This window comes from Hemicordylus capensis, chromosome 2 (assembly GCF_027244095.1).
Source record: "Hemicordylus capensis ecotype Gifberg chromosome 2, rHemCap1.1.pri, whole genome shotgun sequence".
Classification (NCBI taxonomy): domain Eukaryota; kingdom Metazoa; phylum Chordata; class Lepidosauria; order Squamata; family Cordylidae; genus Hemicordylus; species Hemicordylus capensis.
Genome location: NC_069658.1, coordinates 52,112,195 through 52,131,569, shown reverse-complemented (window position 1 = coordinate 52,131,569; position 19,375 = coordinate 52,112,195). Strand labels below are relative to the sequence as shown.

The 19,375-nt window shown below is 49.7% G+C and overlaps 2 protein-coding genes across 7 annotated transcripts in view; one reads left to right on the top strand and one right to left on the bottom strand.

Annotated features, from left to right (window-relative positions):
- Window positions 1-10,162, bottom strand: part of MSH3 (mutS homolog 3) — a 205,307-nt gene extending 195,145 nt beyond the window's left edge. For 5 of the 6 annotated variants that reach the window (XR_008315277.1, XM_053291220.1, XM_053291222.1 and 2 more), the window contains exons 1-4: window positions 9,965-10,162; window positions 6,177-6,297; window positions 3,555-3,763; window positions 355-567 (exon numbers count right to left, since the gene is read on the bottom strand). Coding sequence is in view for 4 of the 6 variants with exons in the window: in XM_053291220.1 (XP_053147195.1) it covers window positions 355-567; window positions 3,555-3,763; window positions 6,177-6,297; window positions 9,965-10,162 (741 nt within the window). In the remaining 2 variants the exon portion in view is untranslated. Of the gene's footprint in view, window positions 1-354; window positions 568-3,554; window positions 3,764-6,176; window positions 6,298-9,964 lie in introns of those variants that run through there. The other variant, XM_053291225.1, reaches the window with a different exon arrangement.
- A 251-nt stretch (window positions 10,163-10,413) lies between these two features.
- DHFR (dihydrofolate reductase) overlaps window positions 10,414-19,375 on the top strand; it is a 37,351-nt gene continuing 28,389 nt past the window's right edge. Inside the window, exons 1-3 of the mRNA XM_053291233.1 lie at window positions 10,414-10,655; window positions 12,812-12,861; window positions 18,473-18,578. Coding sequence (XP_053147208.1) covers window positions 10,414-10,655; window positions 12,812-12,861; window positions 18,473-18,578 — 398 coding nt within the window. The remainder of the gene's footprint in view (window positions 10,656-12,811; window positions 12,862-18,472; window positions 18,579-19,375) is intronic.

Sequence of the window (19,375 nt, the reverse complement as noted above, 5' to 3'; positions counted from 1 at the left end):
AGTTATGCTTTTAAAAAATATAGAGACAATATGATGCAAAAGCACCAATATTTTAAATTACAAAGGCATGACTATACAGAAATCTGCACTGCAGCCATTTTATTCAAAAAAAATACAATGCCAAAGCCTTATATGCAGAATTAGGGAAAGCAGAGGCCATCCAGGCCCCTGAAATTAGCATGCAGTTACAGTGGCCATGCCTCTCCTCCATCAGATATTCATGACTGTTCCTATTAGTTTGTAGTGAGCTTAGATACTTTTGGAGACATCACATTGTGAAAGTTCCTGTAAAGTATGCAGAAGGTATAATGTGAACTAGTAACAAATGCAATGCTACTGACAGAAGTCTTTTACCTCTGCATCTTCTCCAAAAAATCTGTATTTATAACCACACTCAACACATAAAATAGCATCTTTATATTGCTTTTTCATTTCTATGAACTGGAGCTCAAGCGGCGTATATATACTTTTGGTTCTTTTTTTCAGAGATACATTAGGCGTATTTTGCGTGTTTTCACAACCCATGTTCAATGCAGAAATCTGGCTTCTACCAAGGCTTGTTTTTTCCTGTGCGCAAGAGAGAACACATAAATATAAAGCAATACATAAATTAATGTAAATAGTATAATTTTTTTGAGTCAGAATAACATCATATTCGTTTAATCTAGATTGAACTATACTCAAGATGTTAATGTCGAATTATCCTTCCTTTTCAGACCATAAGTCAATGATAGACTTATGTCAAACAGGAAGACCAGATTAGTCCAAAAATCAAACAAATCTAAAATCTAGCCATGGAAGATGGCAATCAACAAGTATTTGAACAGAAAGGCAACTTCATATCACCAAAATACTGGAAGAGTGCGGATAGTACTCTTGCGCCACCCCTGGTGGCGCAAGGAGCCCCTGGTGGCGCAGTGGTAAAACTGCCGCCCTGTAACCAGAAGGTTACAAGTTCGATCCTGACCAGGGGCTCAAGGTTGACTCAGCCTTCCATCCTTCCGAGGTCGGTAAAATGAGTACCCAGAAATGTTGGGGGCAATATGCTAAATCATTGTAAACCGCTTAGAGAGCTCCGGCTATAGAGCGGTATATAAATGTAAGTGCTATTGCTATTGCTATAGTAGTAGATCTACTACAACCTCCAACTAGCCAGACAGTGCTAGGAATGCAGAGTAAGGGCACAGACACAAAGGTATTAGTTAGCAAACCTGGGATAATAATGAGGATTGCAGCAAACGTATAGCTTCACATCAGGGGGAAAGGGGTGTCCGAGAGCAGAGTGTGGTGGGTGGTAGTGCCCAAGGGGGGCAAGGAAGCTATCAGAATTATTTGAAAGGAATTGGGCAAAGGGCTGATTTTTAAGTGATTTTCGAAGTTTATGTGTCTTTAAGGTTAGCATATGAGAATGGATTCATGGTTTGTCACTGAAAATCTTATAAGCTACCAAAGAATCTACACTCAGAACACTTCAGAAAGAACAAAACCCACTAGCCCATGGGTTAGCAACCCATAGTGGTGGTTGGCACCCTTGCTCTTGGCCAACCCAGCACCCCCCAAGTGCAATGATGGGGCTGCTGAAACCTCCATTCTTCCCTATGGAGAAAAACCTTAAAGCCACTTGTGGGGTGCTGGGGAGGCCCAGAGTGAGTGGTGGTCTAGTGCACAGAGGGTGCCAGCCACCCCCATGCTTCTCTATGGAGAAAAACCTTAAAGACGCGTAAAATTCAAAAATCACTTAAAAATCAGCCTTTTGCCCAGTTCTTTTCAAATAATTTTGATAGCTTCTTTGCCCACCTTGGGAACTACCACCCACCACACTCTGCTCTAGGACACCCCTTTCCCCCTGACGTGAAGCTATACATTTGCTGCAATCCTCATTATTCCCTATGAGGAATTCAAAAATACTTTAAAAATTCACCAATAATCAGAGGAGTGTCCGATTGTCTTGGGGTTTGGGGGGTGGTAGGTACCTCTGGGTGCCTACCACCCACCCCACTTTTGTGACCCTAGGTGCTCCACAATAGGGGATAATGGGCTGACCTCTATTAAGTCGCCCCGCAGTCATCTTTTTTCTAAGCTAAACAGCCCCAGGTGTTGTAGCCTTGCCTCATAAGAAAGGTGCTCTAGGCCCCTGATCATCTTGGTTGCCCTCTTCTGCACCTTTTCCAGTTCTACAATGTCCTTTTTTAGATGTGGTGACCAGAACTGTATACAGTACTCCAGGTGTAGCCGCACCATAGTGCATGTATACGCACATATAAGGGCATTATAATATTAGCAGTTTTATTTTCAATCCCTTTCCTAATGATCCCTAACATGGAATTGGCCTTTTTCACAGCTGCCACGCACTGAGTTGACACTTTCAACGAACTGTCCAACACAACCCCAAGATCCCACTCCTGGTCAGTCACTGACAGCTAAGATCCCATCAGCGTATACTTGAAGTTGGGGTTATTTGTCTCAATGTGCATCAATTTACACTTGCCAACCTTGAACCGCATCTGCCACTTTGTTGCCCACTCCCCCAGTTTGGAGAGATCCTTTTGGAGCTCCTCACAATCTCTTTTGGATTTCACTACCTGAAAGAGTTTAGTATCACCTGCAAATTTGGCCACCTTGCTGCTTACCCCTACTTCTAGATCATTTATGAATAAATTAAAAAGCACCGGTCCGAGTACAGATCCCACGGGACCCCACTTCTCACTTTCTTCCATTGTGAAAACTCTCCATTTATACCTACCCTGTTTCCTGTCCTTCAAACAGTTAGCAATCCACACACGTACTTGTCCCCTTATCCCATGACTGCTAAGTTAGTCCCATTTGAATGGGAGACCACACGTGAGCACTGTAAGATATTCCCCTCAGGGGATGAAGCTGCTCTGGGAAGAGCTGAAGGTTTCAACTTCCCTCCCTGGCCTCTCCAAGATAGGGATAAGAGAGATTCCTGCCTACAGCCCTGGAGAAGTCACTGCCAGTCTGTGTAGACAATAGACAGACCAATGGTCTGATTCAGTATATAGCAGCTTTCCTATGTACTTGAAATGTTTCATAGAGAGGAGAGCTGGTCTTGTGGTAACAAGCATGACTTGTCCCCTTAGCTAAGCAGGATCCACCTTGGTTGCATATGAATGGGAGACTTAATGTGTGAGGACGGTGGATGGGGCTGCTCTGGGAAGAGCAGGTTTCAACTTCCCTCCCTGGCTTCTCCAAGATAGGGCTGAGAGAGATTCCTGCCTGCAACCTTGGAGAAGCTGCTGCCAGTCTGTGTAAACAATACTGAGCTAGATGGACCTATGATCTGACTCAGTATATGGCAGCTTCCTATGTTTCTATGTTCATGGCAAACAGCAACTTTATTTGGTCACTGAGCTTAAATAAATAAATTCAAACAAGCCAGGAAGTCAACCAAGTCAGTTGCAGAGGGGAAGAGGCAACATACAAGCTTGTTCCTGATCCAGCTAAGTCCCTTGCATGAGCCTCTGCAGAAGCGCTAGTTGGGATCCAAAATGTATTTTAATAGCTAAATTAAGAGGTACCAAAAGAATGCTTACCTTATTAGTGTCCTGTGGATGTAGCATGTCATTAGTTTCCACATTTCCAGCTGCAGAATGCTGGTAAGTTTTCAAATCTCCAGATTGGATTCCATGAAAAGTCTCAGAATGAGTTCTGTTACATGGATACTCCAAGTGGCTAGAAAATTCTCGTAATTTATCAAAAGTTTTTGAACATATCCATGAACTGGTACATTTCTTTGGCTCACCTTTATTAGCAAACATAAAAAGGCCATCTTGTAATTCAAGCTTCTACATTTAACATAAAGAAGTTGGAAGCATTACATATATTATGCAATTCTGAATTTAATCATTTAAGTCCTTCTTCAGACAATAATTCTGCCCCTTCACTTCTATGCATGATGAGGTCAGAATATCTCAGTATCATCAATGGGCAAGTATTAACTGAGCATGCTCTATGAAACCTTTACGGGCATGCTTCAAAGGCTGCAATCTAAATACACCTACTAGGGAGCAAGTCTAAAAACTCATCTGAACTTGTTTCTAAGTCCTTATGATTGTGCTGCATATTGTAGTGATTTATAATATGTATAGAATAAACTTGCTTTGTTTATTAAGTCTCATATCTAGAACTATATGAAAAGCAATAAAAATGCTGTTGTAGTAGTAGGAGAATTAATTATTGCCTTTAATAGTGGTTCAGATACAGTGATCAGCCATTTATACAAAATACAAGACTAAAGTATTTTGTATACTAAATACAAAACTAAAGTATACAAAGTATAACTAAAGATAAATTCCAAGTCAGCCATGGAAGGTACCATACGCAGAAGAACGCCTGACTCTTCCCTGCCTTAGACCCTGAGAAAGTAAAGATCTCTAGCCCCAGGAGAGGGAAGTAGAAAACATACTTATCATATTATCATATGCAGCCTCAGGTATGGACTAGGGATGTGCACAGAACCACGGCGGGGCGGTTTGAAGGCTGCAGGGGTGCCGCTTTAAGAGCAGGGGAGGGTGCATTTACTCCTCCCACTGCTTTTCCCTGCTGGCGAGGTATGCTGCCGCCCCAATCAGCTTTCTTAATGAAGGAGGCCGGCGGGGGAAAGCGGCGGAAGGGATAAGCGTACCCTCCCCTGCTCTTAAAGCGGCACCCCTCGACTTTCAAACTGGTGGAACCACCGGTCCTTTGAACCGGTTCAGTGCACATCCCTGGTATGGACTCATTAGTGTACATGAGAATTAGCCTTGTCAAACTGATGGCTGGTTCTGCTAGCTTTGACAGCACTATCAATGAAATCTAGTGAGTTTGGTACAGTGACTCTACCAGCTATTGAGATTACCCCCTCCCTGAAAGAAAGTCTATGGATTCCAAGAGTGCTTCTCAAACCTATACTCTTCCTCAACTCCCAAGTTGCTACAGCTGTATAGGTTCTTTCTGATTTTCTCGAGCAACTTCTTGATAAGGGAGAAGCTGCAATAGAAACAGAGAACCTCAGAAGGTCTGAAGTAGGTATTGTAGCTCTGTCCTTGGAAAACACTCTGGATTTCTTTCTTCTAAAAACGGTAGCTTCCAGAGGGGAAATCATGTTTGCCGGTTGAAACAAAAATATGATTTTTGAGACACTTTAAAGACAAAACACATTTATTTTCACAAAAATCTTTCTGGACAAAAGCCCACTTCATCAGACTTGTCAACTGAGGAGAGCATTTCATGCAGCTGATGAAGTAGGTTCTAATCCACAAAAAGTATACTACAATAAATTTGTTAGTCTTTAAGGTGCAACAAGATTCTTTGTCATTTTTAAGTAAGCAAATAGTTTTTCATTTTTAAATAAGATTTTTATTGAAAGAACAGTTAGCAGTAAGGTAAAAGCAAGTAATAAGGATCAGGGACAGAAAAAAGGATTTGGAGAACGGAATACTGTAGTTAGGAAGTCAATTGAAGAAGTAATATCAGCAAAAAATAGAGAGCTAGAAAAAGACCGCCTTGGAGCTTGCCAAGGACAGAAAGAACTGGGGCAGAGTTATCCCCCTCAGGCTCTAGTGCCCGTGGCTTAGTTTTTTAACTATTTACTTTCTGTCCTGCCTGGAGCTCCTGAGAGAGGATAACCCATGAGATGTCCCTGGCCTCAGCAACCAAGAAGAAAAAGACTTAGAACTGTTCTGTAAACTCTTGTGCAAATGGTAAAAAGGTAAAGCTGCACCATCGAGTTGATGTCGACTCCTGGCAACCACAGAGCCATGTGGTTTTCTTTGGTAGAATAAAAGAGGGTTTTACCATTGCCATCTCCTGCGCAGTATGAGATGATGCCATTCAGCATCTTCCTATATCGCTGCATATAGATGTTTCCCTTAGTCTGGGAAACATACCAGCAGGGATTTACTGAAGGTTGCATTAACATATGAAAAGCATGGCTGTAGCATAAACACTCTTTTAGCCATGAAAATGTTTTGGGGGAAACTTGTGCAAAGTCTTGTGCAAGAGCTTGAGCAAATGGAGGACTCCTCTGGTTGTGAGGTCACAATTCTCAAGAAACCTTCTTCTGCTAAGTCAGAAACAGATTTTCTGTGCATGAAAAGATATCCACTAATAAAAGGCACTTTTGGACCTAAGCCATACATATATATTTAATTACAGACACATTATTCAGAACTCACCAGTGTTCAAGTTAACTGTATTCCATACTTTCTTTCTTGTATTCTGCAAAGGCTTTGAACATGTGGCAATATGTTCTTTGCTTTCCGCAATTCTTCTCTTTTTTCCAGCAGGTTCATTAATCTACAAAATAGTAAATTAAACAGATTTTTTTGTACTGTGGAACCATCTAGAAGATATGCACACATCATATACAAGAAACTATACACAACAACCTACACGGAAACTCCTTACTGCAGTCATTGGATATCTTGTATTTATATCCAGTAACTGCAACTGGATATATATTTGTATCCAACTACAATGCCTGAGGCAGCAGAATTGCAACTCAAGAGTGCACCGTGCACCAATTCCCCCCTTCCCAACCCATGCATCAATTTCTCCCCATTTCTGATCTCTGCCTCTACCTCATAATTTGCAGTGGCAGCAGCAGCCATCACTCAAGTTCCCGCTCCCACTGCCACTGATCTCATTTTGCTCCCTGCCTAAAGGGAACAGAGCACCAAGAAGCGTGGAGTTGCCAAAAGGGGAGCCTGGTGAGGCAGGTGTAAGCACCCTCTACAACCACTAATCTGTTACCTGACGACATTTCATTGGCTGGCTGGCCCAGTTTACAAAGTAATTAACAACATATGGCTAACTATGAAAGTCCCACAGGTTATTAATAAACTGTAAATTTTAGTTCTCATTAAAAACAAAGTTTTTACTTTATTGGGGCGGGGGGGGGGGGTTGACAACTTACTGGCCCAAATTGATTTGAATAGAAAACCATTACATAACTTGAGTGTTCCTATTCTTTGTACAAATTATTGTTTGAACAACTGAGGTTGATAATTAGCAGGCAGTACCCAATACACAGGCCACCTAATGGCAAAGCGGGGAAGTAACTTGCCTCAGGAACAAGAGGCTGCTAGTTCAAATCCCCACTGGTATATTTCCCAGACTATGGGAAACTCCTATAGAGCCAATGTGGTGTAGTGGTTAGAGTGCTGGACTAGGACCGGGGAGACCCGAGTTCAAATCCCCACTCAGCCATGATACTAGCTGGGTGACTCTGGGCCAGTCACATCTCTTAGAATATTACATGGAACCAAGAAAACAAGGATTGTAGAATAGAACAATATCGGACCTCTGAAAAATATAAGCATGCATATGTATTCAGTACTTGGTTTGGGCCCCTTTTGCAGCAATTACTGCCTCAATGCAGTGTGGCATGGATGCTATCAGCCTGTGGCACTGATGAGGTATTATGGAAGACCAGGATGCTTCATTAGCGGCCTTCAGCTCTTCTGCATTGTTTGGTCTCATGTCTCTCATCCTTCTCTTGGCAATGCCCCATAGATTCTCTATGGGATCAGGTCAGGCGAGTTTGCTGGCCAATCAAGCACAGTAAACTGTATACTTTTCAGAGGTCTGATATTGTTCTATTCTACAATCCTTGTCTTCTTGGTTCCATGTAATATTCTAATTTTCTGGGATTGTGGATTTGGGGTTTTCATGAGCTGTACGCCATGATCATCACAATTATAACAAATTAAGGCTTGACTTATCTCGCTTTGCATGTAATGCGTCTGTCTCATATATCAGTTTCACCTTTTAATTTGCATTACTGAAATTAATGGACTTTTGCACGATATTCTAATTTTCCGAGTTTCACCTGTATTTTATTTTGAAATGTCTAAGTAGTTGTACACCAACTAACATGCTTATCTAATCAAGTGTGTGTTTGGGGCGAGGTAGGGGGTGAGAGAACGCCAGAAGAGGCATTCTGGCTGCCCCTTATAAGATGCCAGATAACTTATCAGTAAATCAGTACCACAATAAATCAGTACCACAATACAAAAATCCAAACTGAACTTTCCATATCTTGGAGACAGCACTTTCAGGTGATATTTCTACCCAGGATAAGGCTGAGAGAGAACCTTGGGCTCACATACTTACTTTATCTTACCACAGGCAAGTAGCAAATGAATCAAGACATGTGAATTATCCAGAACATTCTAAGGGGAATCTGAGACCAAATGAACAAGGATACACCTACCAAGAGTGTAATACTGAGAGCTTTGATGCTGTCACGGATAATAAAAATAGAATAAGCTCAGCCTGGCTTTGAGACAGCTTGTGAGTATAGCTGCAGTAAGGCACTGAATTGAGGCTAAGCTTCTTGTAATAATTTGTCATGTAATGTCCTATCTAATCAATTCTATTTGATGTTCGTTTTATGCTTTACTAAAAATCATTTAAACTAGGCTTTTAATAGAAACTTTGCCTCTCAAGTTCTTTGTTAAACTGTCTGTACATTACTCTAGGAATATAAACTCATCTAGCTGGGTATGCTCTGGCTTGGATCCTTGTAGACTAATTTCCTGATGTACCTTAGTCTAATCTAAAAACTGGGATGTAAGAGGTCATCTAACTAGACAATCCGTGACAACATTCCTTACATTTTTCCTTTATTTACTGCTAGGCTCTGTATAGTTAAAAATTCAAAAGCAACTTTCAGCATAGCAAAATGCTTTGCAATCTGTTACTCCAATCCTAGATCTATTTATGATCTAAGTCTATTTAGGAACAAAACTTTACAGTTCAGTGGGAAAATGTGCTCACAAATGCAATTTTTCCATTTGTATTCAAAAAACCATGAGCCTGGTATTAATTGATGCCGAAAACTAATCTGCCAAGGCGATCCAGTCACAAGGCTAAAGTATAATGTGAACATGGGCTTTGTAACACAGTGTATTGGATAGTGTGATAAGACTTTAACCAGAAGCAAAGATACCTGGTAGCCACCTAATGGGGCAACGGAAAAATGACTTGATTAGCAAGGCAGAGGTTTCCGGTTCAAATCCCTGGTGGTATGTTTCCCAGACTATGGGAAACACCTATAGCAGGCAGCAGCAATATAAGATGCTGAAAGGCATCACCTCATGCTGCGCAGAAAATGGCAATGTTAAACCCCTCCTGTATTCTACCAAAGACAACTACAGGGCTCTTGAGTCAAGACCAACATGAGTCACACTCTACCTTTAAAGCTACCTGGGCTCTAATCCCATTAAGCCTCGCACACCTTCAGTGAATTACCTACTCCACCATCTTTGGAGTTTGGCTGCAGTTCCTTGCAAGCAAAGCTGGTGATGGGCTTGGCGCTTTGCTAAATCACCCAAGGGCTTATACGGAGAGCAACCAAAGCGCCTGACCCACAAAGTGATATCGCATAAATTGTATTGGGAGGGTACACAACTCTTCCTTCATGAACATACAAGAAAGCCCCCAAAGCATTGCTTGTTCCCCCACAGTGTCCCAGGGTTGTGTGGAAGGAGAGGGGCCACCTTTCCAGTTCCTTGAAATAAGAGCAAGAGTGTGTGTGTACATTCCACACTCTATACACTGATATTTTATATAAGTTTATACAGATATGATAGATACACACACACTAGACCAATAGCCAGGGATTGTAGGAGTTGCAAGCCAACATCTGCAGAAGGGCCAGAGTTGAGCAACCCTGAGATAGATAGATAGATAGATAGATAGATAGATAGATAGATAGATAGATAGATAGATAGATAGATAGATGTCTTTGTGTGGTATATACGCGCCCTTATATTTTTCCGAGACACCCCTCCCTGCTTTGACCCAGACAGCAGCGCTGAGTTGCCTGCGCAAGTTACAGGAGGGGGACGTGTCTGGACTGTCCTGTTGTACACGGAGGGCGTCAGGTCACCGTCAGAGCCAGTGACACACAAACAGGCACACACGCTTCTACCCGCTTCCCCCACAGCCAGGAGCGCACCGTGTGTAAACCAGCAGCAGCAGCACCAGCAGCTGGAGCCGCCGTACAGCCTCCGCTTCTCTCCTCAGCAGGCAGGAGCGCAGCAGAAACCGAGGCAGAAGTGGTCGCCTGCAAAGATGCCTTAGGCAGGAAAAATTTACTCAACACCGACTGCCCGCGGGGCTCGCCAGGATTGGGCGGCCTTCGCGCCCGCGGCATGTCCGTAAACTCTGAAGAGAGTAAAGATGGAGAAGGACGAGGAAAGACAGGCAGAGGCCCGAAGAAGGACGCCCCGCAGCCCGCTCTTTGCTACGCGTATGCGCGCTAAGGCTGCGTGCCGAGTCCCTCAGCTCCGCCTCTTTACGACAGCAAAAGCGCGCGCAGCCCAAGGAGGCGGGGAGGTCCGGATTTCGCCATACAGAAACACGTCCCTCTGTGGCTAGACTGATAGAAACTCTAGACTATAGTCTATGTACTCTTCGTTCGGGTTTTTTCCCCGCTCCGCCTTCAGAAGAGGCGGAGGCGCTTTGCGTGTGTGGGCGGGGTTTCGTCCTACTGGGTTGTTCAAAGTCGAAAGCGGGGAAAGGTTCGCTCTCGAGTATTGCTGCAAGAGGAAAGAAGGCACTATGGTGCGTTCGTTGAATGCCATTGCTGCTGTATGCCAGAATATGGGTATTGGCAAGGATGGGCAGCTTCCTTGGCCCCCGCTCAGGTAAGGACTCATTCCTGTTGTTATGTTGTTTCTTCTTCTTTTTTCCCGCGCTATGGAGCAAACGGGAAAGACTACATCTCCCAGAATGCTGTGCTGTTTCTTGTCTGTGCGGGTGAATTGGATTGAATGGAGAAGTGTAGGCTGGGAGTTGTCGTTTTTATTATCTCAGCATGTATTGCAATATACTGATGCCAGTTCATATTCGGGGTATATAGAGTTATATTATAGTTTGAGGGTTAGCTCTTCACTTAAACTGGGGGTGTTTGGGGATAGAAAGGGCAATCGGGAGTTGATTCAAATCCTACCCTTGTTTTTTAAACTTGTCTAGTCTGCTCCCTGAATCATGGTTCCGTTATGTTATGTTGAAATGTTATGAAAGCCACTGTGAATTGTATTTTTTATTTTGGTACCGGTCATGTGAAATGTGCTGGTACTAAGTCAGTCTGAGTTCCAGGGTGGGGGAAAACCTTTTAAATACAGATTTGCAAATATAAAGAAAGCAAAGCAAATGTTTTAACATATGAATGTGATGAATATTTATATACCACTTTTTGACAAAAGTTCCCAAAGTGGTTTAGATAGAAAGATAGATATAATTATGGGAGTAACTATGATCCCAATGTGTGTCATAATCATTTACAAACCCAAGTGCAGATATTGCTGTTGTTTGCTCAGGGCATATTGCAAAAAGTCAATATGACACAATCGTTCAGTAAATGGTCGTACACTGTGGCAGAAAAGGGGCAAGAGAAGCCTTTCTAGGAAGAGATTCCAGAGTTTTTTGCATCATGAAAATAGAAAAGAAATACCTGTAGTAGCAAGTTAAAAGTGTGACATTTTGAACTGTAGATAATTTCAAAACCTGTCTCTGACCTTTGATTCACCCTAACCCTCTCTTTCCTGCCTTCCAGAGGGCCAAAAGTCCAACTTCCTATCAGTGTTTCAAAGTGCATGTTGTAATCATAACCTGACATTTGTTTCACTCCAGGCATCAATTTTGTGGGCATTGCTGCAAATATGCAATCAAGTCTTGTGTGAAGATCTTCAGTTTGAAGTTTAGCTAGTTATACACTATGTATTGTCAGGAGGGGAATTCTGATTTCCAAACCTATTGCCTGGTGCTATTGATCTTCAGGTACCATGTAGGATAAGAGTTGGCTGCTTAATTTGGTGGTGGCCCTATCCACCACCAGCACAGTATCTCCAGTGACTGTTGCTGGTGTCTATTTTATGTTTCTTTTTAGATTGTGAGCCCTTCGGGGACAGGGTTCTATCTTATTTGTTTATTTCTCCGTGTAAACCGCCCTGAGCAATTTTTGGAAGGGTGGTATAGAAATCAATCAGTCAATCAAATAAATAAATTCATACATAGCTTTGTGTGGCCATTAGTCCTTCATCTACATTAGTTTTGTGTGTGCATTGTTGTGGCATCTGACCAGCCAGCAACACACTCCACTCCATGGAGAATGGACTTGCTGTGATCAATTCCCTCTGTTTCATGGGCGGGGTGGGTGTGATGGACTTCCTGTCTTATATGATTCCTCCTTCTCCTGGTTGCATCTGTCCATTACCTGACTTGGGCAGGTGATAGACAAACACTAACAGGAGGAGAATGGATCAATCCGTTGCCTTGCTTGCTTGCTCCCTCCTTCTTTTGCTTATGTCTATCCATCACCTGCCCTGCAGCTCTCTGAAGTTTGTTCATGACAGTGAACACAAACTAAGGCTTGCACCTGAACCAAGCCTTAGACCCTAAGGTGCCAGAGGCTGCATTTTTGTTACAAGAGACTCGCACATCTAGCCTCAGGAATTTTCCTATTTTGCTGTCTATTTAAGTCACAGTGAAGGTTGGGGGTGGGGGCTCATTCTGCACTTATTGCTGGTCAGCTGCTTACCCACTTCCATAATCAAGTCCTTACTGTGGACTTCAGATTTCTGATTTATACCTTACGGAAAGTGTGATAACAGTAATCAGTTAAAAGGCAAAATCTAGATGCTGCTGTGTGGAAATGAAACCAGCCCATACCTGTTTGAGCTGCCGTGATATTTAACAAACCAGCTGCCAAGGGTTTGAGGAAAGGGAGAGAATGGAAGGAGCAATTAATAATAATAATAATAATAATCCCAGCATGTGTTCTTGTTTGTTTTTCTCACAGGAATGAGTTTAGGTATTTTCAGAAAATGACTAAGACTACTACGCAGGAAGGTAATGTTGGCTAATTTTCCTTGGGCTGTCGCCTCCCCACGTTGCACTAATACCGTGTTTCCCCGAAAATAAGACAGTGTCTTATATTAATTTTAGCCCCAAAAAATGCACTAGGGCAATTAGTGGTACATCAGAAATTACTGCTAGGTCTTACTTTCAGGGTATGTCTTATTTTGGGGGAAACAGGGTAATATGCTAGTTTGGGTGGTGTATACTACTGGCCAAGATTTTTTTGTTGCTTTTTGTTCAGTTCAGGAAATAAGCAGATGAAAAGCCCTCTCATCCACATTGCAAGATACTATGAGGTGAATTATGACGTAGAAAATATTAGTTAACTGTGCTAGTGCTGTCATGTCAGAGTTACAAGTTGCTGATTGAGGGAATGTTGTATGACTTAAAGGTAAAGTGTGCCGTCAAGTCAATTTCGACTCCTGGCACCCACAGAGCCCAGTGGTTTTCTTTGGTAGAATACAGGAGGGGTTTACCATTGCCGCCTCCTGCGCAGTATGAGATGATGCCTTTCAGCATCTTCCTGTATCGCTGCTGCTGCCCGATATAGCAGCAGCGAGGATTTGAACTGGCAAACTTCTGCTTGTTAGTCAAGCATTTCCCTGCTGCATCACTTAACATGGCTTAGGCTGTGGTAAAACTATAAAGAAGCATCATCAGAGGCTTGAGTTTTGCGCAGTATACAAATATGTCAAATAACTCATGTAATGTTAACTCATTTGACCTAGCTTTGAGTCCTCATCTGGCGCATGCCTGTTTCCTCCAAAAAAAAGCCTACTTTTTTTGTTAAGCAGTATGGTGTAATGCCTAGAACAGAGAGTTGCCCCCCTCCGCCTGGCGCGTTGGCCCCCCCCCCTCCGCCTGGCGCGTTGGCCCCCCCCCCTCCGCCTGGCGCGTTGGCCCCCCCCCCTCCGCCTGGCGCGTTGGCCCCCCCCCCTCCGCCTGGCGCGTTGGCCCCCCCCCCTCCGCCTGGCGCGTTGGCCCCCCCCTCCGCCTGGCGCGTTGGCCCCCCCCCCCTCCGCCTGGCGCGTTGGCCCCCCCCCCTCCGCCTGGCGCGTTGGCCCCCCCCCCTCCGCCTGGCGCGTTGGCCCCCCCCCCTCCGCCTGGCGCGTTGGCCCCCCCCCCCTCCGCCTGGCGCGTTGGCCCCCCCCCCTCCGCCTGGCGCGTTGGCCCCCCCCCCTCCGCCTGGCGCGTTGGCCCCCCCCCCCTCCGCCTGGCGCGTTGGCCCCCCCCCCTCCGCCTGGCGCGTTGGCCCCCCCCCCTCCGCCTGGCGCGTTGGCCCCCCCCCCTCCGCCTGGCGCGTTGGCCCCCCCCCCTCCGCCTGGCGCGTTGGCCCCCCCCCCTCCGCCTGGCGCGTTGGCCCCCCCCCCTCCGCCTGGCGCGTTGGCCCCCCCCCCTCCGCCTGGCGCGTTGGCCCCCCCCCCTCCGCCTGGCGCGTTGGCCCCCCCCCCTCCGCCTGGCGCGTTGGCCCCCCCCCCTCCGCCTGGCGCGTTGGCCCCCCCCCCTCCGCCTGGCGCGTTGGCCCCCCCCCCTCCGCCTGGCGCGTTGGCCCCCCCCCTCCGCCTGGCGCGTTGGCCCCCCCCCCTCCGCCTGGCGCGTGGGCCCCCCCCCCTCCGCCTGGCGCGTGGGCCCCCCCCCCTCCGCCTGGCGCGTGGGCCCCCCCCCCTCCGCCTGGCGCGTGGGCCCCCCCCCTCCGCCTGGCGCGTGGGCCCCCCCCCTCCGCCTGGCGCGTGGGCCCCCCCCCTCCGCCTGGCGCGTGGGCCCCCCCCCTCCGCCTGGCGCGTGGGCCCCCCCCCTCCGCCTGGCGCGTGGGCCCCCCCCCTCCGCCTGGCGCGTGGGCCCCCCCCCTCCGCCTGGCGCGTGGGCCCCCCCCTCCGCCTGGCGCGTGGGCCCCCCCCCTCCGCCTGGCGCGTGGGCCCCCCCCCTCCGCCTGGCGCCTTGGGGCCCCCCCCCTCCGCCTGGCGCGTGGGCCCCCCCCCTCCGCCTGGCGCCTTGGGGCCCCCCCCCTCCGCCTGGCGCCTTGGGGCCCCCCCCCTCCGCCTGGCGCCTTGGGGCCCCCCCCCTCCGCCTGGCGCCTTGGGGCCCCCCCCCTCCGCCTGGCGCCTTGGGGCCCCCCCCTCCGCCTGGCGCCTTGGGGCCCCCCCCTCCGCCTGGCGCCTTGGGGCCCCCCCCCGCCGCCTGGCGCCTTGGGGCCCCCCCCCCCGGCGCCTTGGGGCCCCCCCCCCCGCCGCCTGGCGCCTTGGGGCCCCCCCCCCCGCCGCCTGGCGCCTTGGGGCCCCCCCCCCCGCCGCCTGGCGCCTTGGGGCCCCCCCCCCCGCCGCCTGGCGCCTTGGGCCCCCCCCCCCGCCGCCTGGCGCCTTGGGCCCCCCCCCCGCCGCCTGGCGCCTTGGGCCCCCCCCCCGCCGCCTGGCGCCTTGGGCCCCCCCCCCGCCGCCTGGCGCCTTGGGCCCCCCCCCCGCCGCCTGGCGCCTTGGGGCCCCCCCCCCGCCGCCTGGCGCCTTGGGGCCCCCCCCCCGCCGCCTGGCGCCTTGGGGCCCCCCCCCCGCCGCCTGGCGCCTTGGGGCCCCCCCCCCGCCGCCTGGCGCCTTGGGGCCCCCCCCCGCCGCCTGGCGCCTTGGGGCCCCCCCCCGCCGCCTGGCGCCTTGGGGCCCCCCCCGCCGCCTGGCGCCTTGGGGCCCCCCCCCGCCGCCTGGCGCCTTGGGGCCCCCCCCGCCGCCTGGCGCCTTGGGGCCCCCCCCCGCCGCCTGGCGCCTTGGGGCCCCCCCCCCGCCGCCTGGCGCCTTGGGCCCCCCCCCCCGCCGCCTGGCGCCTTGGGGCCCCCCCCCCCGCCGCCTGGCGCCTTGGGCCCCCCCCCCCGCCGCCTGGCGCCTTGGGCCCCCCCCCCCGCCGCCTGGCGCCTTGGGCCCCCCCCCCGCCGCCTGGCGCCTTGGGCCCCCCCCCCCGCCGCCTGGCGCCTTGGGCCCCCCCCCCGCCGCCTGGCGCCTTGGCCCCCCCCCCGCCGCCTGGCGCCTTGGGCCCCCCCCCGCCGCCTGGCGCCTTGGCCCCCCCCCCCGCCGCCTGGCGCCTTGGCCCCCCCCCCCGCCGCCTGGCGCCTTGGCCCCCCCCCCCGCCGCCTGGCGCCTTGGGGCCCCCCCCCCGCCGCCTGGCGCCTTGGGGCCCCCCCCCGCCGCCTGGCGCCTTGGGGCCCCCCCCCCCGCCGCCTGGCGCCTTGGGGCCCCCCCCCGCCGCCTGGCGCCTTGGGGCCCCCCCCCGCCGCCTGGCGCCTTGGGGCCCCCCCCCCCGCCGCCTGGCGCCTTGGGGCCCCCCCCCCGCCGCCTGGCGCCTTGGGGCCCCCCCCCCCGCCGCCTGGCGCCTTGGGGCCCCCCCCCCGCCGCCTGGCGCCTTGGGGCCCCCCCCCCGCCGCCTGGCGCCTTGGGGCCCCCCCCGGCGCCTTGGGCCGCCGCCCCGGCGCCTTGGGGCCCCCCCGCCGCCCCGGCGCCTTGGGGGCCCCCCTCCGCCCCGGCGCCTTGGGCCCTCCGCCCCGGCGCCTTGGGCCCCCCCCCCCTCCGCCCCGGCGCCTTGGGCCCCCCCCCCCCTCCGCCCCGGCGCCTTGGGCCCCCCCCCTCCGCCTGGCGCCTTGGGCCCCCCCCCTCCGCCTGGCACTCAGTTTCCTAAAAGTCCTTTGGGGTGGTAGCATACCTCCCTGCCACTCCATTGCCCCCTTTACTGGAAGTACTCAATACTCCTGTATGTGTTGGGCACATGTCGTGTGCATGCATCTGATGTGCGCACGCGAGACCGTGACACTCATAGGCATGTTGAGTACTTCTGGTAATGCCGGCCGACCAGCCTGGTGTAGTGGTTAGAGTGCTGGACTAGGACCGGGTAGACCCGATTACAAATCCCCACGCAGCCATGGTACTAGCTGGGTGACTCTGGGCTAGTCACTTCTCTCTCAGCCTAACCTACTTCACAGGGTTGTTGTGAAAGAGAAACTCAAGTATGTAGTACATCGCTCTGGGCTCCTTGGAGGAAGAGCAGGATATAAATGTTAAATAATAATAATAATAATAATAATAATAATAATAATAATAATAATAATGGGGGCAATGGGGCAGCAGGGAGGTACCCCGACAGACTTATAGGAAACCGAGCACCGGGGGGTGCACCCTCCCCTGCCCTTAAAGGCAGACATCCCCCCCAGGTTCGAACCTTCGAAACCGGCAGTGTTTGATCCTGTTCGGAGGCCTGTAAAAGGGCCTCCAAACAGGTTCGTGCACATCCCTAACCTGCTTTCCTTACTGACCAGCCACCACTGTGGCAACTGCAACAGGAGCTCCCCAAATGATCTTCATAGGTGGCAGGGTTCATGAAGAAGGTGTTCTTTCTCTCTTTCTCCCCCCCCCCCCTTTTTTCTCTCTCTCTCTCATCAAGCCTGCCCCATTCCCATCCTCTTGCGCCACACCCCCACCCCGGTCAAGTCTGATCCATCTCCATCCCCCACCTCTCTGACTAAGCCTGCCCCAACCCCTTTTCCTCTCTTGTCTCCCACACTTGTGGGGTTTGTGGTGAAGGATCAAAAAGTGTCTGGATCCATTAGGATGTTGGCCACTCTACTCCTTCCCCCTGCATCCTCATAGCAGGCTCTTCAGCACACAGAGTGCTAACCCAGAGGAGGAAGAGGGGAAAGAAATTTTAATTTAAGTGGCAGGACAAGAGAGGGGGGAAGAAAGAGTGGGGGGAGATGGAGGAGGAAGACACAAGCTGGTGCGAGGCGGGCAGGAGGCAACAGAAAGCAGCAAGAGGCTATGTGCGGCTCCCCAGAGGTGCATTGGAATCCAATCTGGCCCACCACTAGATTTGAGTTTGACACCCCTGGCATAGAACCTTTGTCAGCTACTAGTCTTGCCAAGAGGCCACTCTGAGAGAGGAAATGTGGGTTGGTGAGCCCATGTTCCAACTCTCAGTTCTTCAGATAGCTGGCTGCCAAGGCCCATTTTTCACAGATCCCAGTCATACACCTTTTTTACCACAGTCCTAAATAATTGTTCTGGATTGTGAGCAACACCTGTATAGGAACTGCTTAGTTGCATTCTACATGCTTATTGGTTAACACTTCAGGTCAGGCTCTATAACTAGTCCCAGTTGAGTTGAAGTTCAACATCCTTCTGTGGAATACTATGGATGAGGTCCATATCCTAAACTGGTGGTTTTAATAATACTTGTATAGTAATTTAGGGGGATTGTGCTTTACATATATTATCTCAGTAATCCATACAACAGTCTTGCAGAGTGGGGCAGTCTTACTATCTCTGTATTGCAAATATGGGGCTAAAGCTGGCAGGGGTTTGCTTAAAGCCATCTATCAACTCTGTAGCAGAGATTATACTTGGCTCATGGCTCTTAGCCACTTTGCTACAGTGGCTCTTGCATTATTTAATGCATGTCATAAATCTTCTTCAATAACTGTGTTTCTCAAACCAGTTCTTATCAGTGAAGATCCAATGGTGCTCAGAGTGTTTTGAGGATTGTGACCCTGTTGCTTAAATAGAGTTGAAAGAGGAAATGCCACCACTAGATGTCACTGCATCATAAAGCTAAATGTATTTTCTTTATTGTACAGGAAAACAAAATGTAGTGATCATGGGGAAAAAGACCTGGTTCTCCATTCCTGAGGACAAACGCCCTTTAAAAGACAGAATTAATATAGTGCTCAGCAAAGAATTGAAGTAAGTACCCATTTTAGTGGAAAGAAGTAAATAAAATAAGTTTCAATTATTAAACTGCCAAAGGGGTAGCCATTTTCATTTGTCTCAGCAAGAACAACAAAAAGCCTTGTGGCTCTGAACTAGATCAGAGGGAGAAGTGTTGGAATGATTGGTAGCATCAGGACTGTTTGTGCATCAGGACTGTTTGTACCTCTTAAGCACAATTCCCTCTTCAAGAACAGAAGCAGTCGTTCTGTGGAATGTTACTGCATCCTATGGTAAGAATCATGCTATTTGCTCCCAAATGCTGTGGCTTGTACATCGCTTTGATTTCATGAGGCAGGTCTCAAATTTAACATAACTATACAAATATCAGTTGGGAAGCCTTTGACTTCTACATTTTATCTTGTACTATTAAATACAAAGATAAATTAATCCTCACATAGACTGTTGGGCTTAGTAAGATAGAATAGTAAAGATCTCCTAATAGAACACAGGGAAACATTGCACAGAACGGTCCGGCACTGGGGTGGGGGTTCCTTTAAGGGTGGGGGGAGGGTTTACTTACCCCTCCCGCTGCTTTTCCCCCTCCGGCGCACATATTTTCATCAGTAATTGGGGCAGCAGGATACCTCACTGCCGCCTCTTCCCCCGCTTGGCTGCAAAAAGCTTCAAGAAGCCTTTTACGTGTGTGCACATAGCGTGCGCTTCACATCTCTGCAACATGCGTGTGCATGTGTGGCCGCGCACACGTTGCGGAGACGTGAAGTGCCCGCGCAACGTGTGCACGCGCAAAAGGCTTCTTGAAGCCTTTTGCA